We start from the raw sequence: 27,210 nt of genomic DNA on the forward strand, positions 1-27,210 counted from the left end.
AAAAATGCATTTTGAATTCCAAGAGTTTCAAAGAAACGTATTTCACATTAATTTTTCAACAACAGCACAAGATGTGCTAGGAAAGGGGTAGCAAGCCTTTTTTGAGACCATGTCCAAATTGGTGATAACCTTCTAAAAAATTATTGATGAACTAAATATAATAATTATGGACTTTAAGGAAAAAGGAGTCTTGTTGTTTATGTGTTCATTGTTTTATTATACTTACATTGTTTTAATAAAAGTATCACAGACCGATTGAAATAAATGAAGCATTTTAGAAAACCTGTTCAAGATTAAACTGCTTCAAAAAAAATTGAAAACGACATCATTTCTATTCATTATTATTATGCCTCAGAACATAGTGTTCTGAACAATCTGAAAAGGGCAAATACAATTTAAAAACCCCATCGATAAATTTAAATAAGAGTTTTACCAATACAAATGTTATTGCAAAAACCTAAATATTTGAAGTGTTAAATTATAGACAGTATTTACCATTGTCACTGAATTTTCAGTGTTCACCATCAAATGACTAGAAGATATAAAGCAGACTGAAACCAATGCCAATTGGCTCAGCTGTTTACTGTCCAAAATACTGATGGATACAGCAGGTCTGCGAGGATTTCAAAACACATCATCTGTCACATGCTCTGGCAATTGACTTGCTGGCGGCAAGCCGGCAAGAGATGTTTCCTGAGAAAATATCTCTAGGGACTCAGGTTGCAAAAAAAAAAATTGTTGCTTCATTTGATATTCATTATGTATCTTTTTATTATGGATGAGATTTAAAGAATCACGGGTGGCACAACATGACACATGCCAACAATTTTTTTTGTGCATACTAGCTTGGTTTGTTACCCGTCAAGATTTCTTTGGTGAAAAAAAGAGAGATTGAAATTAGCTAACCCTTTCATGAGTTATGACACTTCTTTCATTGCTTTACAGCACAGAAATCTGCTCTTAGTCTACCTCATTTAAGCTAACCAAGTTGCTAGTCCCAAGTCTCATTTGCCTACATTTGACCCATATCCTCCCTACCCACATATCTGTCTAAATGACTTAAATGTTGTGATTGTACACATCTCTACAGGTTCTTCTGGCAGCTTTTTTCATATACCCACCAGCCTGTGTACAAAAGTTGCCCCTTGGGTACCCCTCTCATCTTTCACCTATGCCTTTCATGATTTTTATATAGTGCTAAAACATCATCCCTCAGCCTCCTAAGTTCTGGGGAAAAGTCATTCCAGTCTATCCAGCCTCTTCTTATAACTCAAGTACTCTAGTCTTATTAATATCCACATGAATCTTTTCTGCATCCTCTCCAGCTAAATAATATCTTTCGTATAGCTGGAACTTGCACAAGACTGACAATACCAAAATGGTCATCCTCCTCCTCTTACTTCTAAGTTCTACCCTCTTAGTTTCATTGAATGGTTAATGGAAGAATACCCTAAGTACTGCTATAATGTTCTCCCTAATCAAAATTGCAATTCTTTCTCCTCTCTTACGTCTACCTCTATCATGCATGGTGCATCTGTCCTCTACAGCACTGGGCTGCCAGTCCTGCCCCTCTGTCAACCAGGTTTATCTGTTGGTTATAAATCGCAGTCCAATGTACATATCCATGCCCAAGTTCCTCTGCCTTACCTATCAGAGTTCTTGCATTAAAATGCAGTTTGGATTATCAAACCTTTCTCACTCCCTGTCTAGCCCCAGCTGTTCTGTCATCTGAACTTGCTCATTTTAACACTTATATTTCCCTCAATTTCCCCAACTGCCACAAAACTGCTCTGGATTCCAACCCATTGCCACATAGACACACCCTCCCAAATCACACTAGCATTCTTCCCAATGATTATAATGGTTCCCCTCCAGTTAAGGTGCAACTCATACCTCTTGTACAGGTCCCACATGCCCCTGAAGAAAGCCCACTGATCATATATCTAAAGTCTTCCCATACCAACTTCTTTGCCACCCATTTGGTTGTGTTATCTTATAGTTTTTGCCTTGCTAGCTCAACACTTTTTTTTTTAAATCCTTACATACTGTTCGGGTCAAATTTTGACATTTGACAGCAGTAAAAACGCCCTAAATGCCATTTTTTTAAGCCGAAATTTGATAACTTTTCCTAAAGTGACCCAAAATGCGCAAAAATGAAAAAAATTCGACTTTAAATGGCATTTAGGGTGTTGTTACTACTGTCAAATGTCAAAATGGGTCAAACTTGACCTGAACAGTATGTAAAGTTTAAAAAAAATCACTACCTTCCCAACTCCCTAAACTTTCTTTGCATGACATCATTTCCCTTCTCATCTACTGTACACCACTGGTACCAATAGGGACCACAACTTGACCTGCCCAACTTCCTCTTTCAGAATATCTTGCACCAGCTCAAAGACATCCTTAGCTCTTGCATCAAAAAGGCAACACCTTTGTAGAGTCCCGCACATAGCCACAAAAATTTGTGTCTTATACAACTAAAGAGTCTCTTATCACTGTTGGTTGCCTATATTCTGCCCTAACCTGCCTCACAGCAGAGCTAATCAAGGTTGCTTCCCAAAGAGGTCATCTCCCAATCCCCACCACCACAAAGCCAAAATGCAAAACTGGATTTCCCTGTACCCACCCATTTCAATTTGACTTCCCGTTTTGATGTAGATTGGGGTACTGCTTTCTTGAGCACCTTTGCTCCATCAGCCACAAAAGATGGGACATCCCTATGGCCACCTATTTGAATTTGATTTCCCAATCCCATTTCAACAGTTCATACTTCAACCTGGTATACTTGTTTGAGAGGGAAATACTACAGAAGATTCCTGATTACTTGCCCACATCTCATGTTGAGCACCTTTGGTGTGACCATCTCATAGAAACTACCATGTCACTGTCTTCTGTATACTCTTAAACCCAACTACTGGTCTAAGCAATCCTGAGGAGCTGTGGCTGGATACACTTTCTGCAAATGTAATCACCAGAAATACTAGACTGCTCCTTGATCTCCTGCAGTACCTGCCAGGAGAAGCAGACAAGAATCAGATTTAATATCACAGACAAATATCATGACATTTATTGCGTTACAGTAGCAGTACACTGCAATACATGGTAAGAAAAAATAAAAATTACAAGTATACATAAAAATTAATTAAATACGTAATGCAAAAAGAGAGGGTGGAAAAAATGCTGAGGAGCTGTTCTTAGGTTCATTGTCCATTCAGAATTCTGACGGTGTGGGAGAAGAATCTGATCCTGAAGAGTGTGTCTTCAAGCTCCAGTACCTCCTCCTTGACGGTAGCAATAAAAAGAGGGCATATCCTGGGTGATAGGAGTCATTAATGATGGATGCCTCCCTCTTGAGGCATTGCCTTTTGAAGGTGTCCTGGAGGCTGGTGTCCATGATGGAGCTGGTTGAGTTTACAACTTAATCCTGTGCAGTGACCCCTCCATTCTAGACAGTGATAGAACTATTAGAATACCCTTCACAGTACATCTGCAGAAATTTGTGTATCTTTGGTGACATACCAATCTCTCTCAAACACCTAATGAAATATAGCTACTATCATGCCTTCTTTGTAATTTCATCAATATTTTGGGGTAGTTCCTCAAAGATGTTGATAGCCAGGAACTTGACTGCTCATCTTTTCCACTTCCGATCCTTTGATGAGAATTGTTATGTGCTCCCTCACAACTTATGCTTCCTGAAGTCCACAATCAATTCTTTGGTCTCACACTGTTGCTGCAACACCACACAACCAGCTGATCTATCTCATTCCTGTACGCCTCCTTATCACCATCTGAAATTTCGTCAACAAAACTTAGGTCATTGGCAAATTTATAGAAGGCATTCAAAATGCATCGAGCCACGCAGTCATGGGTGTAGTAGAGAAGGTAGAGCAGTGGGTTAAGCACACATCCTTGAGGTGCACCAGCTTGACTGTCAGCAAGGAGATGTTATTTCTGATCTGCACAGACTGTGGTCTCCCGGTCAGGAAGTCCAGGATCTAGTTGTAGAGGGAGATACAGGGGCCCTGGTTTTGAAGCTTTTTGTTTAGAAATTAGGTATGATTGTGTTGAACACTGAGTTGTAGTCAATAAACAGGGGAGGGGAGGGGAGAAAGGGTCAACACTTCTGCTGCTGCTTGTGCATGGGAGGATGCTTTGGGGTTCTGATGCTTCTATCATTCATTCAAAAGGGTTTCTTGTTTTGTGGATGTCTGTGAAGAGTAAGAATTTCAGGATGTGTACTGCATACATTCTCTGATACTAAATTAAATCACTTGATGTTTGGTTTTTGATGCACCTAATAAACAACCCTTGCACTAAAGTGTTTACCGACTCCAGCCACTTTTTTTCTTTGTCATAACCCCTGTACCTAACATATGGTGACACCAGTAGGATGGCCAGTCACAAAAGGGTGTGCTCAACACGGGAGAGTAGGATTGCAGTCCAACTCAGGAAAGCCCAAGGCTAAAAATGAAGCAGATGCTTGGGAAATAGCAGAGTCCTCAGGGGAGGAAGAACTTTAGCCCAGGGCCAAGAAAGTCAAATGTAGAAGGGCCTTCAAGTGGCACCACCTCCAAACCCTCTGTAAAATCTGTTTGGAGATTTTTTGTTTGCCCAGCTGAGGAGAGATAATGCTTTTAGAAAGAAAATCCAAAGTCTGCTGAAGGGTCACAAGATGCCTTCTTATCAACAAGGTAATGATATTAGGAACCATCTCCTCTAATTGAAGAGGATGGCTCAAATATAGCAATGGCCAGAAGATGAGTGAGCCTGCCATCTAATGCCACTATTGACAGGCAAAGACTACAATGCAATGGATAAAGAGAGGTCCAACAACTAGCTGGCCTGAAGTGGGCACTGCTGCTGAAACTTTTATCTTGGCAAAAACCTATTGCCTACACTTCCGTCCCAGTACTCTACCACCAGGGTAGTCACCCACTGCAACGTAACATCACTTGAGGGGTCTTTAATGCACATGGATTCAACCAGAGCAGGAGATTGGTGAGCAGCTGCTATAGGTTCTTCCTCCAGACACCAGAGCATGAGCCCGAAGAGCACGAGCTAGTAGATGGAGTCAGTGCGGCCTGTCTTGCCCTGCAGTACCTCAATGCCCAAAAGGGGGCACCATACAACCATCATTCTGAAGCAAGAGACCAACTCTCCAAGGGACTCTTAGGGTAACTTCAGAATTAGGGAGCAGGTGAAATTAGGGCAAAAATTCTTTGCAAGTTTCTCCTAAACATCCAGGTCATAAGTCCTCTGTGTCTCCTCTCAAAGCCCAAATTGTCAGGTATATGCTATGTACTGAGAGAGACAGCGTGATGCTAATGACTGTAATGATTGTATGGGAAACCAGATACCTCTCCAGCTGGCAGCCAGCTGGAGAGGTTCGAGCACAGATGGACAAAATTGAAGTGATCCGCAAAAGTCCTCGACCTCACACCAAGGAGGAAGTGAAGTCCTTCTTGGGTCTGGTAGGGTGGCATCATGGGTTCATTCCCCAATTCTCCACTCCAGCTGCACTTCTGAGTAATCCTACTGGGAAAGTTGTAAGCAATCCAGTGATGTAGATGATGTGGACAATGGTGTGAAAATGCTTGTCAAGCCCTTAAAGCCTACATACTTCACCTGTCCTTCAGAGCCTTGAGTTTGACAAACAGTTCTGTGCCCAAGTTGATGCCTCAGGAGTAGGCATTGGAGCAGTGAAGAGTAACCAGTCCTTAACTCCTCCCAAGGGAAACCAGGTATTCCACCATTGAAAAGGAGTGTCAGGTCATTTAACAGGCCCTTGATAGTCTCCAGTACTACCTCCTTAGCAGGGAGTTTGACGTTTATACAGACCGTCAGCATAGTTTCAAACAATGAAGGACCATAATGCCAGAGTAACACAGTGGTCCCTGGACTCCAACCCTTTGAGTTCAGTGTCCACCATAAAGCAGGGAATGGGAATATTCCTGCAGACTACTTGCCTTAGCTGCTGAGCATCTTAGCCGCAAGAGAGCAGTTGGTAAACGAGACAGAGAGAGACAGATATATATACATATATACATACATATATACACATATATATATATATATATATATATACACATATACATACACACACACACAGCCTTGCCATTCTGCTGTCATGGCACTGAGCATGTGCACTTCAATATCTTTCCCGGTACATTCTCATAATGGGTCCTAAACCAAGTTGATGTCCTCAGGCTGGCTTTACGGTGCCCTTTCCACAATACACTGCAGAATAATCATTTCTTTAGTAATGGGGATGTGCAAGTATGTACATGGTGTTTGTATAATGTAGTTAAGGTAAATATGTTTATTTTATATGATTGTAGCTACATTTCCCACCAGATTGAATTCTACCACCAGTTCTCTCTAGTGTCCTCTCTCCCCATCTCCCACTGAACAAGGACCTCAACCCACCTCAGTGTTCATCACAAAAACCTGTTCTCCTGGCGTTCTCGAGAATCATACCCCAGTTCCACTCTCCTGCTTGGGTGACACATATTCCTAAGCTTCCCTTATCTTTAACAGTAACCCAAACACTGCTAGCAGAACCCACTGCATCTACAGAAAGACTATTACATGAAATATCCTACAATAGCAGTAAACCTTTACCAGACTGTTACACTCCCACCACCAAAAATAGTCATGTCCTCATGACTTTGAAATTTATCTACCCCTCATTAACAACACAGTTTTCAAAGAATTTTCGTGATGTCAGGACTTCCAATCCATTTGTAAATGGTAGTGACATATCTGACCAGTGGGATAGGCACAACACTGTTCCCCTGGTGTGACACAGGCTAGCCTATCTGGGGTTTTGAGAACTTCTTATCCCATCAACTACTTCTTCAGTTGCATACGCTCCTCGGGATCTTTCCTGTGTCTGTGGAGATGCCTACCCCATCTATTACACATGCCATCTGGCAGCTCAGGTCCCCATCACTAGGCTGAGCTCAGCTTCATTCATTTTAGAGCATAGTCTCCCTTTATTGTCCAGGGAGTTTGCAAAGGGTAACATATACCACACCCCCATTTTCTCATTCTCAGTCTGTACCACATTCAGTGGTCAGGTCCCTTTCAGATCTCTCTACTGCTTTTCTTTCTGTTCTCCCACAGTGCTGTAGAGTCCTCCTACTAGGTGTAGGGTCCATGTCAAGCTTTGAATCAACACATACCTCGTGTCCCAGAGGTAGAAGGTAGTTCCAACAGAGAACTCTGACAGGTCCATTCCCCTCTTCTGGTTTCATTGCGAAAACTGGCACATTTGGCATCTGACTCTCCACCAAGCAAGGCATAGCCGCCCCAGTGGTCAGTCAACTTATACTTCCCTGGTAGTCCCAAATTCCTTATGAGAACTCTGGCTCCAGGCAAGGGGTTGGGAGAACCTAATCTTTTGATCATATTTCCTCTTATGTCCCTGATTCCACTTGGCAGGAGAGACCTCTACTAGTTCACATGCCCTTTGCAATTCCCTCATGTCAGACACATACTTAAGATAGGTCTTTTGTGGCAAATCCTCCCCATCAGTCCCAAAACAGAGGTTAATAGACAATCTTGCTTCACTCAAACATCAAATCATACGGCGAGTATCCAGTTGCTTCAATTTGCGTAGTTGTAGCAGTGGACCAGATGTCCAATATGCTGACTCCATTTGCTCTTTTTGCTATCTCCATGGTCCCGAGCATGTCTAGCAATGTCTGGTTGAACCTCCCGGGATAGGGATCAGCTTGAGAGTGATGAGGTGTAGTCCTCCACTTCTCAACTCCAGGCATACTCAGTAATTCATGTATGAGCACATTCTCAAAATCCCTTCCCTGATCGCTATGTATCCATCTGGGAAGGTATTAATCAACAAAATACTTTTCCCATAACACTTTGGCCATGGTGGATACTCTCAGATCCTTTGTAGGAAAAGCTTGATCATATCTGGTGATCTTTTAAAGATGCCTTATTAATAGGTAAACTACCACAATCCTTTTATGAAGCATCCATTTCCTTAATTCTTAAAAAAGATAAAGACCCTACTGCATGAGCTTCATACAGACCACTATCTTTGTTGAATGTAGATTTTAAAATTCTTTCTAAAATGGCAACTAGATTGGAAAACGTGTTGCCCAAAATTGTTTCAGAAGATCAGACAGGATTTATAAAAAAAATCATTACTCATACTTTAATGTTAGGAGATTATTGAATATTATATATACTTCCTCCCCTAAAATTCCAGAATGTATTATTTCATTGGATGCTGAGAAGGTGTTTGACAGAATTGAATGGAAATATTTGTTTAATACACTTGAGAAATTTAATTTTAGTCCAAAGTTCATATCCTGGATTAAATTGATATATCATACACCTTTGGCCTCTGTAGTTACAAAGAGTCAGAGATCTCCCTTTTTTAGGCTTTTTTGTGGTACTAGGCAGGGTTGTCCTTTAAGTCCTTTACTATTTGACATTGCTTTAGAACCCTTAGCAATTGCTTTTTGTGATTCACCAAATATATTCGGCATTATTCGGGGCAATGAAACACATAAGTATCATTATATGCAGATGACTTGTTATTACACATTTCTAATCCAGAGAAATCCCTTCCTTCAGTAATATCATTACTTGCTCAATTTAGTAGCTTTTCTGGTTATAAATTAAATTTTCATAAGAGTGAGTTATTTCCATTAAATATACAAACTTTAATTTACAGAAGTTTTCCATTTAGATTGGCTACAGATTACTTGATGTATTTAGGGGTTAAAATTACTAAGAAATATCAGGACCTATTCAAGGCTAATTTCTTACCTTTAATTAAACAATTATTAACTAAATGGTCTCTGATGTCCTTATCATTAGTTGGCCGAATCAATGCTAATAAGATGATAGTTCTACCCAAGTTTCTTTATTTATTTCAAGATAGTACCAATTTTTATTCCTCAATTCTTTTTTGATACAGGTGTCCCCCGCTTTTCCAACGTTCACTTTACGAAACCTCACTGTTACGAAAGACCTACATTAGTACCCCATTTTCGCTTTCAGAAGGTGTTTTCACTGTTACAAAGAAAGGCAGTGCGTGATTAAAAAATCAGCGCGCAATAAAAGGCAGCTGCTCTGCCATGGATTCGGAACGGCATTGCTTAAACATGTTGCATTGAGCAGCCGTTAGCAAGATGAGTTCTAAGGTGTCAGAAAAGCCTGAAAGAGTAAGGGTGTTACACTTAGCGTAAAACTAGACATAATTAAGTGTTTTGATCGTGGTGAACGAAGCAAGAACAAAGTGAGTTTGGCTTGTGGAAGTTGACGAAGATGATGTTGAAGAGGTTTTGGCATCCCATGACCAAGAACTGATAGGTGAAGAGCTCATACAATTGGAAGAGGAAAGGATAACAATTGAAACCGAATGCAGAAAGTGAAGCAACTGTGTGAGATTTTCGCTGCAATGATAAAGTATGACTTTAATTTTGAAAGGACACGTAGGTTTAGGGGATATTTGCAGGATGGTTTGAGTGCTTACAAACAACTGTATGATAGAAAAATGCGCGAGGCTCAGCAGTCAAGCAAGCCTTCCACATCAGCCACATCAGACGACGAACCTCGACCTTCGACATCGAGGCGGGCAGTCATAGGAGAAGATAAGCTGACTGCCCTGATCGACGATCAGATGACACCCCTGTGTCCCACCACCCCAACATCCGGGCCCCGGACAGATACTGTACTGATTCGCGAAGAACGCAGCGGTAGCCGGAAGGCACACAGCACATCTTTAAGAAAAAAGCCAAAATAAACATGCTAATTAATTAGATGCCGCCTAGCACGTAATTGTCGGCCCAGATCAGAGGCGATGCAATCGGCAATCACCTCTGATCTGCGCCGACATTTATGTGCCAGGCAGCACCTAATTAATTAGCATGTTTATTTTGGCTTTTTTCTTAAAGATGTGCTGTGTGCCTCCTAGCTACCGCTGCGTTCTTTGTGGCAATGTATGAGGTTGGCAGCCCGGAAGGTGGGGGCCACTGCACCACCCAGCCTGCGACGACTCAGTCTAACACACCATCATCAGTGTGCTCGGCGCTGTTTTCCCAATTCCGGTAAGTGATACTACACTGTACATACATTATTTCCACTTTACATAGGCTGTGTATTTTTACGTGTTATTTGGTAGATTTGGCAGCTTCATAGTTTAAAGGTTACTGGAGAGCACGTTTATGCCAACAGCGCTTGCATGAGATTTTCTCCCGAGAGTGCTTGCATGAGGTTTTCGCTACGAAGATCTGTGCAGGCAATCGTTGTAGAGAAGTATTTCTACTTTATGTAGGCTGTGTATTTATCATATCATTCCTGCTTTTAAGTTACTGTTACTGTTATTTTAAGTTTTATGTGTTATTTGGCATGATTTGGTGGGTTATTTTTGGGTCTGCGAACGCTCACAAAATTTTCCCATATAAATGATAATTGCTTCTTCACTTTACAACATTTCGGCTTACGAACCGTTTCACAGGAACGCTCTACCTTCGGATGGCAGGGGAAACCTGTATTATTAATTCCAAAATTTCTTCATACATATGGCAGAGTAAAAATCCCAGGTTGAGTAAGAAATATTTACAGAAATCCAAGAAGGATGATGGTTTGGAGATGCCGAACTTTAGATTTTACTATTGGGCAATTAATATCCGAAATTTTACCTTTTGGATCCAAGAGTTAGCTAAAACCCAAAGTCCAAGGTGGTTGAATCTTGAACGCGAGTCTGTGCAAGGATTTTCATTGGCATCTATTTTAGGGGCTTCGCTCCCCTTTGCATTTACTAAATTGAATAAACAAATTATGAACCCAATAATTAAATATACAATATTATGGTTCCAATTTTGTAAATTTTTTGATTTGAATAAATTTACCCTTTATTGATCCTCTTTTTATCCTCCATTTTATTTAATCTTTTTCAACCATTCAGAATTGATCAAGCCTTTCTTCTTTGGAAAATGAAAGGAATAAACTGTTTTCATGATTTATTTACAGATAATTGTTTTATGTCTTTTGAACAGTAATCTAATAAATACAGTTTGCCTCGATAGCACTTTTTTAAAAAAGATATCTACAGATTAGGAATTTTTTGGATGTTATTTTGCCAACCTTTCCGATGTCACATCAAGCTAAAATTACAGAAAAAATTTTAAGTTTAAATCCCTTACAAAAGAGTGTAATAGTAACTATCTACGACTTGATCATGAAAATCCCTTCAGGTATATCTGATAAAATAAAGACTGAATGGGAACGAGAACTTCAAGTATATCCATAGAAGAATGGGAAAAGATTCTTAAATTAGTTAATACTTCTTCAATGTGTGCTAGATATACTTTAATACAATTTAAAGTGGTTCATAGAACATGTATGTCAAAAGACTAACTAGCCCATTTTTATTCCATATAAACCCTATGTGTGACAAATGTAACTCTGAGGTTGCTTCTTTAACCCATGTGCTTTGGTCCTGCCCTCTTTTGAAAAAATATTGGAAAGACATCTTTGATATTGTTTCAGCTGTTTTACATATTGATTTACAACTCCATCCTATTACTGCAATTTTTGGATTACCTTTCTTTTTAAATCTTTTTATTGAATAAGTATACAAAAAGGTAAGCCATATAGACACTAATACACTTAGAATATAATAAAATTACAGAAGATATTAATGCAAAAAAAATACTACAATGTAATTTAAACATAACATACCAAGGTAACATAATAGTATACAAATTTTATATATGTCAATAGAGAAAAGGAACCCCCCCCAAAAAAAAACCCACCGTGCAACTAACTAAAAGCAAAGCAATGGGCTAACTTGAAACCAAACAGAGTTAAATTTAAAATCACGTCCTCAATCCCGACCTCCATTAAAAACAGTAAAAAAAAACAAGGGTATATATTACATTAAATGAAAATATTGAATAAAAGATCTCCAAGTCTGTTCAAATTTAAATGAGGAGTCATAAAGATTGCTTCTAATTTTCTCCAGATTCAAGCATAATATCGTCTGAGAAAACCAAAAAAAGGTAGTTGGAGCAGTAAGCTCTTTCCAATGTTGTAAGATACATCTTTTCGCCATTAAAGTAAGAAATGCAATCATTCTACGGGCTGAAGGGGAAAGATTACTGGAAATTTTAGGTAGTCCAAAGATAGCAGTAATAGGGTGAGGAGAGATATCTATATTCAATACCTTGGAGATAATATTAAAAATGTCTCTCCAAAAAGTTTCCAAAGTAGGGCAAGACCAAAACATATGAGTTAAAGAGGCTATCTGCCCCGGACATCTATCACAAAAAGGATTAATATGAGAATAAAAGCGCGCTAACTTATCTTTGGACATATGTGCTCTATGAACAACTTTAAATTGAATTAGGGAATGTTTAGCACAGATAGAGGAAGTATTGACTAATTGTAAAATCTGCCCCCAGTCATCCACGGAAATGGTAAACCCCAATTCCTGTTCCCAATCTACCCTAATCTTATCAAATGGAGCTTTCCTAAGTTTCATAATAATATTATAAATCATAGCCGATGCACCTTTCTTACATGGATTAAGGTTGATTATTCTATCTAAAATGTATGTAGGAGAAAGCATTGGAAAGAAAGATAGTACTTAGGAAATTTCTAACTTGTAGATATCTAAAAAAATGTATTCTTGATAAGTTATATTTATTAGGTAATTGTTCAAAAGACATAAGGGAACCATCTAAAAATAAATCCAAAAACCGTGAAATACCCTTAGTCTTCCAAATTTGAAAAGCACGATCCGTAAAAGAGGGAGGAAAAAATGTTACCTAAAATAGGAATCGCTAACCCAAATTGATTAAGATCAAAAAATTTTCTGAATCGAAACCAAATACGTAAGGTATATTTAACTATCGGGTTAGACACCTGTTTAAGGCGTTTCAAATCAAAAGGAAGAGACGAACCTAAAATAGAACCAAGTGTAAAACCCTGAACAGATTGTAATTCCAATGCTACCCATTTAGGAATGGATAGTATGCAATTTTTGGATTACCAATGACTGGTTCTAGTTATCTGTCATTTTCAGCCTGCCACTTAATAGCATTTGTTAACGCTGATGGCCAGAAGATCCATTTTATTTAAATAGAAAGATTTTGATCCCCCTACTACACTTCAATGGTTTTCTCAAACTATAGCTTGTTTAAACCTAGAAAAAATTAGGAGTGGCATAGTTAATTACTCAATTAAGTTCGAGGAAACTTGGGAGTTTTTTTTATTCAATATTTCCACACATATGACTTAAGTTGTTTTTGCAACTTTCTGCAAAGTTTCTCTTTGCAGGCTCCCACTAGCCTTCTCACAGTAGGAGTATTTGTTCCCACAATTCTTGACTGGATCCGGACAAACCAACACCAACGTAGCAAGGACCTCAAATACTCCCACATCTGCCTTCGAAAACTCCAGCTTCAACAACAAGTAACCAACATATGGGCAGTCATTAGTACTAAGGCCCCGAGCTATAGGGCACTGAGTGGTGTCAATCATAAATGCGTCAAATACTGGTTGTAGAAAGATCTCAAACACGAGGAATTCTGCAGATGCTGGAAATTCAAGCAACACACTTTCAAATCTCTTACTAGCTCTTCCTTCAGTTAGTCCTGACGAAGGGTCTCGGCCCAAAACATTGACTGTACCTCTTCCTAGAGATGCTGCCTGGCCTGCTGCGTTCACCAGCAACTTTGATGTGTGTTGTAGAAAGATCTGTTTAGTACAATAACCCAAGAACCTGAGTCAAGTATGGCTCTAGCATAAATACCCTCGATCCGTAGAGATATGCTGGAGCTCGACTCCACTGAGCCTTTAGGAATACAGTTTTTCACTTCAGCGTTTTCCTTGATACATTGATTGGAAGATGTTCCTTGAGACACCAGACCGTTCCCTCACAGGGTCTCTCTGGTATCCCGACTTCCCCTTCTGTTTAATTAACTGGGTTCACTTTCTGAAGGCTTTCCCGTCCTTCACACTCCTGCCTCTGTCCCTCCTCATCACAATTGTAACAGACAATACTGGTCATTCCCCTTTACTAGGGACCCCATTCAATAAGCCCGCTGCTTAATATGTCCTATCAGTGGGTCTAGCTCCCTATAGGCTTTGTCATGCTTAGTGACAGCAACTGCCATTATCAGCCAAGATAACTCAGCTCCAAAATCTTTCACAAACTCCTGTAACATCCAAGCCTGTGGGACATCAGTGCTCACTTCAGCAACAAGGGCTACTTCCAAGGACTGTACCCTGCCAACAGAGGCCTCCCACTCCTCCATTGCATTTTCCTCCTCTCTTACTTCTCTGATCAGCTCATAAAATGAGGGAGGGGGCATGTTTTACAGGACATTCAGAGGCTTAAAGCGATCATGTCCTGTGACTGTATGCCCTTTATCATGTGGTCCATCCTTAACTCATTCACCTCAGCCATTTGGATGGCCCCTCTATGCTGCAAACAACACAGCTGTCTCCCTAGCCAAAAACTATAGCAAGAAAGTTGCTCCCTTCTCGCCTGAAACATGCTCCTAAACTCCATTATAAGCTCCACTGGGCTTTCTGTCATGCCAAAAATGCTCTCTAGCACCTGGATGTAGACCGCAGAAGCAGCAAATGGGTTCTCTGCGTTTAAGGACCTCAATATTTCAGTAGCCGGACCATTTAGACTCTCTACCAGTCGCTGTTTTCTCACATTGCCACTCATCCAGCATCTGAGAGGTCTGCTCCACCCAAATCTCATATTCCCCTTCCCCATCAGGAATGTGCTTCACTCCCAAGAACATTGTCAGCCTACGATAACTTTGACCCCCTGCTGGTGCCCTTTGCCATTTATCTGCCACAGAACACAAGGGCCGATGCTAACTCAGAATTTCACCCCTCACCGGAGGACTCATGAGACCTTCCACATCAGACCACTCCTTCCCCTCACTCCGCAGAAACAAGAGCAATGTGTCTTTAAAGTCCCCACCCTCAACTATGGGAAACTCAGCACTCACGCATACACTCCCTTCTTCTCTGAAAGTATGGATGACCCATGGCCCTGCCTCTCTGCATGCTCCAAGGATAACTGGCAGATCTACTCCCATGATGTCACTGCTAGTCTGAACTAAAACAAAATCCTTGCCCGCCATTTGGTCAAACTGCCACTCCATGATTTTAACTTTTCCTAATGCTCTAACAGTATTTAAAACTCTAACCAACAGTTCATCTGGGCTGCAGATATGCACCCGGCTCAGAACATGAGCAGTAGTTACAGGCAATCTCTTTGAAGTGCAGCATGCCCAATCCCTGCAGCATCCATAGCTATGCATCTTAATCACTTCCCCAAACAATAGTTTAACACAAACCCACTTAATCAATTCTTACAAAAATCACACAGCGTTCAACAAATTCAATCTGAGACGAAGCCCCTATAATGAAACTGAGCATCTCTAGAAATGGCTCATTAGCCTCTCGGTAACAGCCAGTGGGCTCTGTGGTGAGGAAACCCACCTTTCTCAGGCTGTGTACATCTAGGGTATATATGTCTTGGATTTGGTCCTGCCAAATCCGTGAGATTAGGATGTCTTGCCCACCCAAACCCTGGTTTGTGTGAATGCTGTGAGATTTACTGCCCCCTGCAATTGCCCATTGGCATGAAATAACAGATCATATACTGCATACAATTATAAAGAAAGTATATTTATGAGTGTTAACTTAACCAAAGAGCTAGTAAAGAAAACAAAAACAAAAAGAGCCCATTATAATTAAACAATCAAATGTGCACTGGTTGGACTCAAATCTTCCAAAAGCCATATTCACCGATCCTCAGTAGACCACTACACCTTGGGCTCTATCAAATTACATTTTCCAACTGACAATCCAATCCTACAGCCTGTTCTCTTCAGCATCTTCTCTCCTCATCTCCCACTGAAGACCCCAACCCACCTCAGTGTACGTCCCAAAAACCTGCTCCCCCAGCGGTCTCCAGAATCATCTCCCAGTTGCACTCTCCTGATTGGGTGCCACACATCCCTATGCATCCATCATCTTTAACAACAACCCAAACACTGCCAGCAGAACCCACTGCTTCTACAGAAAGATCATTACATGAAATACCCTACAACATTAGCAATAAAACCTTTACCAGGGCGTTACATGGATGTAGCTCTTGTCCAATTTTTAATTGCATGTCTTCAAATCAATTTTTTTTAATTGCTCTGAATAATTGTTTATTACTGTATTGCAAATACAGATTCTTGACAGAACTTTGGTTTACCTGCCCTAATAACTTCCACGATAACAAATTTTGTGTGGTCCTGTAACATATGTGGATGGCACATCATGTGAAATGTCATATAGTAACATCTTTTAATACCAATTTACCTCATTATTTATCCACATCAACTTAAAATTAATAGTGTTGTTTTGTCCCCCGCCCCCCCGTGGACTATAGCTTACAGCTTTGCAGATTCATTCTTATTCTGTTCCCTTCAAATAGCCAAGCAGTGAACTTCCTTTTACAACCCCCATATATTGTATTGATGTGTTTTTAGATATGTCCACCTTTGTCAAATCTGCCAAAAACTACGCTTCATTATAGACCCAATAATCTCCACAGTCCATGTACTTGTCACTTTCCAAACCTGGGATTATTTTCACTTGACCTGAATGAATGATTTTTAAAACTTTATTTCCCACCCAATTACAGTACTGAACCCTCCACTCAAAATCACAAATGGCATCCTGTGGGACCATCACATGGTAGACTAACTTCTTTTTAATCCTTTTCAACTTCTTTGTAGTCTTCGGCACTATTGGCCACATTGTCCCCTTTAAACTCCTTCTCTACACCCCCAGTTGAGCACAGCTACACTCATTAAACTCTTTGCCTTTCTACCTCCTTAACCTTAAAAGACATCTAAATTCCCAGATCTTTAACTAACTCTTTGCTTCTTTGTTACAAGATTACTACATACAGGCTGCTTGTTGCCTTGAAAATGTTGTCATGTTAGAAATGCTATTAAATAACACCATGTATATAAACAGCTTGCATTAAAACTAACAGGAATGTCCTGAGGCAGTGTCAGTCGCTGACTCGATAACCAGTTCACACTCAAACTTAAGTAATGTGGACTACATATCTTTGTTAGGACATGAGGATCACTGGCATTCATTGCTCACCCCAAATGCCCCCAAACAGAATCAACTATATTTCATTACATCTGGAGTCACAGGTAGCCCAGACCAGGTTTGGATGACAGACTTCCCCTCTTCCCCTAGGCATACAAGAGGAACACATACAATAAATGGTAGAACCCCTCGGAACATCGAGGAATCTTGGGGTGCAAACCAAAATCTTCCTGAAAGTAGCAACACAAACGGATAAAGTGGACAGTTGGCAGGCTGACCTAATTGATAAGGCCACTGAGCATAAAAATTGGTGAGCCACAAAGCAGCTATGTCAAATTTTGGTGAGACTACATTTGGATTATTGTGTGCAGTTCTAAATATCTCACTATAAAAAGGATGCAGAGAATTTGGAAAATGCAGAAGAACACAGCAGGTCAAGCAGTATATGAGGGAGGAAAGGAATTGTCAATTCTTTCGACAATGCAATCATACTACAGTAACAGTTGCCTTATTATATTAATGAATACAAAATAAAGACCTGGTTATTACTCACCAAAATTTGTCTTAACAAATGACAATCCAGCAGCAGGAAATTGATTCTCACCACCCCCCACCCCGCATGAGAAAGCTGAGGGTGGCCTGATAAAAATCTATAAAATTATGAGAAGCATTGATGGAGTGATAGTTCAGAGCCTTTTTCGCTGGGTGGAAATGTCATACTACAGGGCATAGCTTTCAGGTCAGAGTGGAAAAAGTTCAAAGGAGATGCACAAGGCAAATTATTTTTAAAAACTCAGGGTAGGAGATGCCTTGAAATACACTGCTGGGGTAGTTGGTAGATGCAAATATCAGATACATTTGGACGAACGGATGTACACGTAGGGAATCAAGAGATATTGGTCACATGTAAACAGAAGGAATTAGTTTAGGCTGCCACAGACTGGGGGTGGAGGAGGAGAGTGGGAAACGGCAATGAAGGACCCGTTCTATGCTGTGCTCTTTTACAGTGTACCTCTGAACAATGAGCACAATGAGGAAGCAAGGTTTCTCTTTACTTAATTGACAGGATTTTCATAGTGTTACTTAATGTACATTTACAGCTCTTATGATTTTTTGGTCTTCAATGTGACCTCAAGCTTATCCATAACTAGGCCTTCAATGCATTTATTTGCCCAATTAATCTTACATTTCTCCATTGCCCATGTCATGTAATTATATTTATTAGAAACTGCCAATATGACTGTAGAAGCTATTATGTAACAAATGAGGACAAAAATACAACTTCTAAAGGGGAACAACACACAAAATGCTGATGGAACGTTGCAGGCCAGGCAGCATCTATAGAAAGCAGTCCATGTTTCAGGCAGAGAACCTTTGTCAAGACTAACTGAAAGAAGAGATAGTCAGAGATTTAAAAGTGGGAGGGGGAGGGGGAGATCCGAAATGATAGGAGAAGACAGGAGGGGGAGGGATGGAGCCAAGAGCTGGACAGGTGATTGACGAAAGGGATATGAGGCTGGAGAAGGGAGAGGATCATCGGACGGGAGGCCTAGGGGGGAAAGAAAGGGGGAGGGGAGCGCCACAGGAAGGTATAGTGAGAGGGACAGAGGGAGGAAAAAAAGGGGAAAATATAAAATAAATAAGGGATAAAGGGAGGAGGGGCATTAACGGAAGTTAGAAAAGTCAAATGGGTGTTCACATTTGAGCGGAAGGCAAGAAACAAGGCGGCAATTGACCTCCCATGCTCTACCATTCAATATAATCACAATTTATGCTATATTTTCACATCACGTTGCTGAAATGACCCTACATCCCTTGAGGAATTTTCTGATACAGTATAATTCTGAGTCTTAAATATGCCTAGTGACCAGCTACCACAGCCCTCTTGGGTGATGCATTTAGCAGTCAGTTTAAATACGCACAAGTAATTATGAGAATGCCTCTCTGCTCCCTTCCTAACCGCTGCAAGCCCCTGATTAAAGGATTAATATTGTGACGAAATATTAGGACGAGAAGATTCTAAGCTTAGTTCCACCAAGCTGTGGTACCTGCACCAAGCAGACGGGGTTCCCACGGTTTTCCCCCTCAATAAATAAATTTCAGTATTCCCACGGTGTTCCACTGAATTCACAGCAGACAGTGCGTCTCTGCAACGGGACTTGAACGGGATGTTGGTTTTGTTTTAAAGTAGCCTCACGTGCATTTAGAACCTTACGCACATACTAAAGTCATGAAACTACAAGGCCGTTATTTTATTAATCTGGCTAGATTTCAGCAAGCATTTTAGTAATATTTAATTCGGGAGCATCGTCTATAGTAGGAACCCTTGTCCAGAATGCGCGCTTGTATTTCCACTACAGTTCCAAATCTATGTGGGAGTCTCCCTCCTTCTCTACCGTCAGAAGGAGCAGGGCGACCGTGCACATAGAAAATAGACCAAAACTAGACAGTTTCTGTGATAAACCCGTACTAAACCAACAAACGTGGCCCCAGATATTGTACACATACTGTACACGGTAAAAGGGCGCTTTTTTTTTGCAGGGGGAGGGGTGTGGGAAAGAGAAAGATTTATTGTTGTGAGGAGAATGCTCTCTTTTTTTTTATAAAGATAGCAATTTTGCAACGACGTAAACTGGTAGAAACAGGGCAAGATATGAAGAATTGAGAGCCGTACCGGAGATATAATCTGATGTTTTCAGCTTGCATTTCGTGCAGCAGTTTGCTCCGAATATCTCGATTTCTCACCGGAGTGGAGTGGATACACGGTCGACCAATCCATCCTTGAACAGAAAGTTTCAAATTTGGGTTAACGAAATTAATTTGATTCAATTGGACTTAACTGATAGCTTATACTTAAACTTCGAAGCGGGCTCAGATCGTAGTTAGGAAAATGCACTTAACAACATGTAGATGTTTCATGGTTTAACTAGTCGTTATAACGGTCTAATTAAAACCAAGATCTCGATCTGGCCCTCTGCAGCGGCCTCTGGAGAAATTGCGCATACTATTTGATACGCCTTGCTCACCTATTAGAAATCCAATGAAGAAGACAGCAGATAATATCAACGACCTGAGCGTCCACTTGCACACGACGTTTCCCGACCTCATTTCTACATTCCCGAACGTCTCATCACTTCTCCCCGCCGAGTGAAAGCCAAGACTGAACTTCACTCTCCAGAGCTGCTGGGAGCAATTCACTACCTCGTGAAACTCTGCGAGAGATTACGGGAATGTTGGCCATAGTTAAATCTTCGGCACAAATTGCTCAGCACCAAACTCAACTTGCAGATACCATCAATAAAAAGTACTCAGATGTGCCTTAGATATGCTGATTGAATACAAATGAAAATTCAAAGTAAATTTATTAACAAAGTACATATATGTCCCTATAAACCATTTTCTTGCGGGCATATTCAATAAGTCCATAATAAACTAAAAACCATAATAGAATCAATAACAGACCGCACCAACTTGGGCGTTCAACCAATGTACAAAAGACGACGTATTGCACAAAATACAAAAACAATTAATAATAATAGTAATAATAAATATCAAAAACATGAGATGAATAGTCCTTCGAAGTGAGCCTATGTGTTGTGGGAATATTGCCGAGCTGGGGCGGGTGAAGTTGAATGAAGCTATCCACTTTGGTTCGAGAGACTGATGGTTGAGAGGTATTAACTGTCCCTGAACCTGGCGTCTAACACTCGTAATGGAATGTTTAATTTGAACCAGTTTGTGACAATTGGGTTGTTCCGCAATTGAGAGTTGGATTAGTGGGCGTAGCCAAGATAAATTGGATGATCATAGTGTCTCTAACCCCCCCCCCCCCCCCAACAGTAGAGTCTAAAACTAAGGGGCATAAATTTAAGGTGAGTGTATTGTATTTAATATTTCAGTAACCTGGTGTGTGTGGGCGTATTTAAGCATTCTTCCTTTGAATTAGTTTAATGTCTTGAAGTTACAAAACAAAAGCGAGGGAAGATTGAAAAGAAACCTGAAGGGAAAAGTTTCCATATGGAACATGGTAAATGCATGGAATAAACTGCCAAACAAAGCCGTAGAGGCAGGTCAATTACAACTTAAAAAAATAATTTAGATAGCGAAAGGGAGTATAGACAGGTACACGGATGGAAAGTTTTCAGAGGGCTAAGTGCAGGCAAATGTTTAGTAGCAACGTGTTTGGGTGGATGAGTTGGGCTGAAGAGCCTGTTTCTGTTCGTAATAACTTAGCGATACAATTGTAGATACAAGCATTGAAACAGGTCCCCCAACTCACTAAATCCAGTCAGAGCTTCAAACATCCAATTACATTAACCATACGCTAATACTATTCTATCAACTCTTCTCCAACCCCTCTCCCCAATCAATTTAACCTACTGATCTGCACATCCGAGAATGTGGGAGCAAGCCTATGTGATCACAGGGAGACATGGGGAATGCACACAGACTACCACCCCCAAGTTTAAGGTCAGCATTGAACAGGAGGCTCTGCCTCTAAACGGGGGAGGGGGTACATCATTCAGCAGATCTACAAGTTATGCCTCTGTATTATTGCCCATGCCTATAACCATCAAGACCAGCGCTCTCCCACTGTTCTAATTCCACACCATCGTGGAAAACTTGCTACTGAGATGGCCGATGGGATAAAAATCAACAACACACACAAAATGCACCAGAAAATTTTCTTATCTTTGATGAGATAAAATGGAACCAATAGACAAGTTCAGCATGAAAACCCACCAAATTCAAACAGCACACTGCTAAGACACCTAACAGGTCACTCTCTGCCCAATGTTAATACCCCTACAGTTCAGATTTTGCCCAGTATTAATGTTTCCCATAGTATTGACACACCCAGCGAGCACTGTGAGGGTCATGTTTTTTGACTTCTCCAGTGCATTCAACACCATCCGCCCTGCTCTGCTGGGGGAGAAGCTGACACACGATGCAGGTGGATGCTTTCCTGGGTCATGGATTCTTGATTACCTGACTGGCAGACCACAGTACGTATGCTTGCAACACTGTGTGGCTGACAGAGTGATCAGCAGCACTGGGGCTCCACAGGGGACTGTCTTGTCTCCCTTTCTCTTCACTATTTACACCTTGGACTTCAACTACTGCACAGAGTCTTGTCATCTTCAGAAGTTTTCTGATGACACTGCCATAGTTGGATGCATCAGCAAGGGAGATGAGGCTGAGTACAGGGCTACGGTAGGAAACTTTGTCACATGGTATGAGCAGAATTATCTGCAGCTTAATGTGAAAAAGACTAAGGAGCTGGTGGTAGACCTGAGGAGAGCTAAAGCACCGGTGACCCCTATTTCCATCCAGGGGGTCAGTGTGGACATGGTGGAGGATTACAAATACCTGGGGATACGAGTTGACAATAAACTGGACTGGTCAAAGAACACTGAGGCTGTCTACAAGAAGGATCAGAGTGGTCTCTATTTCCTGAGGAAACTGAGGTCCTTTAACATCTGCTGGACGATGCTGAGGATGTTCTACAAGTCTGTGGTGGCCAGTGCGATCATGTTTGCTGTTGTGTGCTGGGGCAGCAGGCTGAGGGTAGCAGACACCAACAGAATCAACAAACTCATTCATAAGGCCAGTGATGTTGTGGGGATGGAACTGGACTCTCTGACGGTGTTGTCTGAAAAGAGAATGCTGTCCAAGTTGCATGTCATCTTGGACAATGTCTCCCATCCACTACATAATGTACTGGTTGGGCACAGGAGTACATTCAGCCAGAGACTCATTCCACTGAGATGCAACACAGAGCATCATAGGAAGTCATTCCTGCCTGTGGCCATCAAACTTTACAACTCCTCCCTTGGAGGGTCCGACACTGAGCCAATAGGCTGGTCCTGGACTTATTTCTTGGCATAATTTACATACTGTATTACTATTTAATAATTTATGGTTTTATTACTATTTAATTATTTATGGTGCAACTGTAACGAAAACCAATTTCCCCCTGGATCATTAAAGTATGACTATGACTATAATGAACATGAAAAATACTGAGATACATCGTCAGCACTGCCAAGACAATCAAAAGATAAGTCTTTCCCTTTGCAAGAAGGAACATAAACCTTAGCTTAAAGAGCTCTGGAATGGGATACAACAGTCAACCTGAAGCAAGAGAACTCTGCATTAATAATCTAAATTTGGATTTTGTAAGGAGTAATCCTATTTTGTCAGGAAAATAGAAGTTAGTTGGAATCTTTTAGAAAGAGTTCTTTTCTAGAGCCTGTAGAGACAAAACATCCATGAGCAGGTAAATTGGAATAAACACAGCCAATGTCTGAGAGCTATACATAAAATAACGTCCACAGCAAGGGATCATAAATAAAACTCAAACAAGCCCACTATAAGTACCAGGAGTGCACAGTACACCAAATCTTGTGGTACGTATACATCTTTAAGTTTATAGAGTATTAAAAATTTGTCTTCAACTACAAAGTTTGTAGAAAGTTGCTAACTATTGACGTTTCTACAGGGTCAACTGGCTGCAGATGGTTTTGAAAAAAAAAATCCATGGTGTGGCAATAATATCAGGACAAATTATGTTTATTTTCATACGTATATCTATTAGCTATTAAGGATCCTATCAGCTTATGGTTGGTGGGTTATTATCTTTAAAAAAAATTGAGCCATGTAATTAACTATTGCACTATACTTGTGGTGTTAGTTAAAGATCAACTACTACAACAAGCTTGTGTTTCCTTGGTGTTGAATCGATGAAAGTGGATAACAGGTTTAGTAGATGCATTAAACCTAAGGTTAGTGACTAGGAATTGCTCATCTCCTGTGCTAGAGACAGCATATTCCTGTCCTGTTACCTCAGAGAGAGTACAACGGCAAACTGATATTTTTCAAAGATGTCTTCCAACGATGCAAGTTAATGTAATTCCTGAAATACCTATCAAAGATACTACACCAAAATGCCCTGCTCCCAGGTGTATTAAAAATAATTAAAATTGCTTTTACTTCAAAGCTCTACAGCTTGGGATGTAGACATCTATTTTTGTTTGCCTTTGATTAGAAACTAGTAATATAGCCATAGTTATTTTGTTTAAAGTTTTGCTACAAGAGAACAGCAGTAAATTTATTTCTTCAGTTGTGGAGTAATCTTTAGTCAGCAAATTGCTTTGGAATAATTTGGCAAATATTGGTATTATGTAGTCCTGGTTTAACTATGGTTGTTAGGAAGCAACATCAAAAGCCCTGGACCACATTCAGAACAAAATTTAGAAACTGTGTTCAATGTGATCCAAAATCAGACCCTTAGTAGCAGCGATACATTTAACAGGTCTACGCACTTCATCCTGCTCAATTTGCATTATATGGCACACATTTGTTTCTGGCATTGGAAACTTGTGTGTTCATTTCCCTTGTACTTACTGAAGGACAGAATGTTCTAGGTTGAGCAGCTGCCCACATAGACAGGCCAATTCTGTACTTAAATGCTTGAACTCTAAATATTTAATGCCATAATCAAAACTGCAAGAACATATGGTGTCAAAAAAAAATTTCCATCTTTTGTTAAAAAATGGCACTGGTGAACCATAATGATAAGTTGTGAGCTGCTTACAAAACTTCTAAATACACTTCTGAATTACTCTCACTGCAATCTGCAGCCTGTATGTAATTTCCCTTTAAGCAATGTACTTGTGAACCATCTTAATGAACTAGTGATTTCATGATTTTCTAATGACTCAGCGGATTTAACTCTCAAGCACGCAAATATGGCATCTTTAAGCAGACTAAGGTATATCACCATGGACAAAAGAGAGGGAGGAGGGGAGAACACCAAGGAAAGAAACTTCCTCTATCCATTATCTTGTTAGCAAATGTAATAGCTGGAAAAGATTGAGGTACTAAGGCAAGATTGCTGTATTGGAGAGAAATGTAGAATTGCTGATTTCTGTGTTTCACAGAAACAGTTCTCTCCGGACCTGGCGAATACATTAAGACCTGAGAGCTTCTTGATAAATTCAATGAATCAGACTGTTGATTTGGAGAAGGCAAAAGGTAAGGGTTTGAGTTGCATGATAAATTAGTAGTTCTGTCACACTCTTGTTTTCTCAACCTAGAACATATGATGATCACCTGTTCTACTTACCAAAAGAGTTTTCCTCCATGATCCTGACCACAGTTTACATACCATCAAAAGCAGGTGTTAAGCAAACTCTCAATGTATTGAGTGCCACGATAAACCATGATTGGGAATGCCTACCTTTCCATGCCTTGACCACATTTCAGGAAATCTGATTAATCAGCTGCCCTCCTCCTACCTAAATACAGGTAGAGGCTAAAGAGCAAAGCTCCAGAAATTAGGACAACAAAAAAGTAGTTGCAGGGGGCTGACAAATGGCTACAGGATTGGTTCAAGTCAGTAAACTGGGCCATGTTCAAGGACTTTGAAGATCTGAACAAATTCAGCACAGATGTCAAAAACTTTATAACAGTTGTAGACAAGTGTGTCCCCACAAAATCATTCAGTCTTCTCTAACCAGAAGACCTGGATGAACCATGAGATCCGCAATCTGTTGAGGTGCCTGATCAGTGTCATTCAGGTTTGGTGATCAGGTTAAATACAAGAGGTCCAGGTATGATCTCTGAAAACCATCTCACATACAAAGTGGCAATTCTAGACCAAACACGAATCTCTGCAGGATACTCAACAGCTGTGATACGGCTTGAATGCTGTCACCTCCTACAACCTACCTTTACAAACTCCCGCAGCCCCTGATAATCCTGTAATTTCTGTCTCTAAAGCCAATATGAGAGCACCTTTCAGGAGGGTGAACCCACAGAAAGCATCCACCTCAGATGGGGTACTGGGCAAATACTAAAGACCTGTGCTGGCGTGTTCACAGATCTGTAACTTCTCACTTCCGCAGTCTGAGGTACCCACCTGCTTCACTTATACCAGTGACTAAGGCAAATGTGGTAATTTGCATCAATGACCATTAAGCTGGAGCACTTACATCCACTGTAATGAAATCATTGAGGTTGGTGATGAAGCATGTCAACTCCTGTCTGAGAAGCAACTTAGATCCACTCCATTCAATGGCAAATGCCATTTCATTAGCTCTTCACTCAATCCTGGAACATCTGGACAGTGAAGAAGCATATATCAGGGTGCTCGTCATTGACTATAACTTGGCATTCAATACTATAACCCCCTCAAAACTAATCACTAAGTTTCAAGTCCTAGGCCTCAATACCTTCTTGTACAATTCTATCTTTGATTTCCTCACTTGCAAACACCAGTCCATTCAGATTGGCAACATCTCCTCCACAATCTTCTTCAGCACAGGTACACCACAAGGCCGTGTGCTTAGCCCCTGCTCTACTTGCTTTATACTTGAGATCTACCCCTCAATCATCAGGAACAATTTTACTTGCCCCATTACTAAACTGTTCCCACAACCTATGGACTCACTTTCAAAGACTCTTCATCTCATATGCTCGACATTTATTGTTTAGGTACTAATATTATTTTTTTCCCCTTTTTATGTATTTGTTGTTTGTTTTTCTCCCTCCACATTGGCTGATATCCATCTTTGGTCTTTCATTGGTTCGATTGTGTTTCTTGTATTTACTGATTGCTGCAAGAAAATGAATCTCAAGGATGTATATTGCAACAGACATGTACTATGATAATAATTTACTTTGAACTTTTACTCCTTTGTTGAGAGTAGGATTTGAAAAAAAAACTAGTGCAAGGTAAGTTAGTCCATTGATGTAGGAGTCAGGAAGTAAAAATATGACAAAGAGCCTCCATGGTTTGGTAAAGGGCAAAAAACTTGGCAGAAGCAATTAGGAGAACATTATATTCATACAGTTAAAGCATAGAACAGTACAATACAGGAACAGGCCCTTTGGCCCAAGATGACAATTTAAATGTGCATTTGTCTGCAATGTGGTCTACATTTATCCATTCACTGGCTGTTCATATTTAAATACCTCAAACATTGCTATTGTATCTGCTTCCAGCACTTCCCTGTCAGTGGCTTCCTGACACCTACCACTAAGTTAAAAAAAAACTTGCTTCGTAAATCTACTTTA

The 27,210-nt window shown here is 40.4% G+C and overlaps 1 protein-coding gene across 1 annotated transcript in view; it reads right to left on the reverse strand.

Moving 5' to 3' along the window:
* Positions 1-20,310, reverse strand: part of naalad2 (N-acetylated alpha-linked acidic dipeptidase 2) — a 106,951-nt gene extending 86,641 nt beyond the window's left edge. The window contains exons 1-2 of the mRNA XM_063052836.1: positions 20,157-20,310; positions 19,805-19,910 (exon numbers count right to left, since the gene is read on the reverse strand). Coding sequence (XP_062908906.1) covers positions 19,805-19,910; positions 20,157-20,238 — 188 coding nt within the window. The 5' untranslated portion in view covers positions 20,239-20,310. The remainder of the gene's footprint in view (positions 1-19,804; positions 19,911-20,156) is intronic.
* Between the last annotated feature and the right edge of the window lie 6,900 nt (positions 20,311-27,210).

This window comes from Mobula hypostoma, chromosome 7 (assembly GCF_963921235.1).
Source record: "Mobula hypostoma chromosome 7, sMobHyp1.1, whole genome shotgun sequence".
In the NCBI taxonomy this organism is placed as follows: domain Eukaryota; kingdom Metazoa; phylum Chordata; class Chondrichthyes; order Myliobatiformes; family Myliobatidae; genus Mobula; species Mobula hypostoma.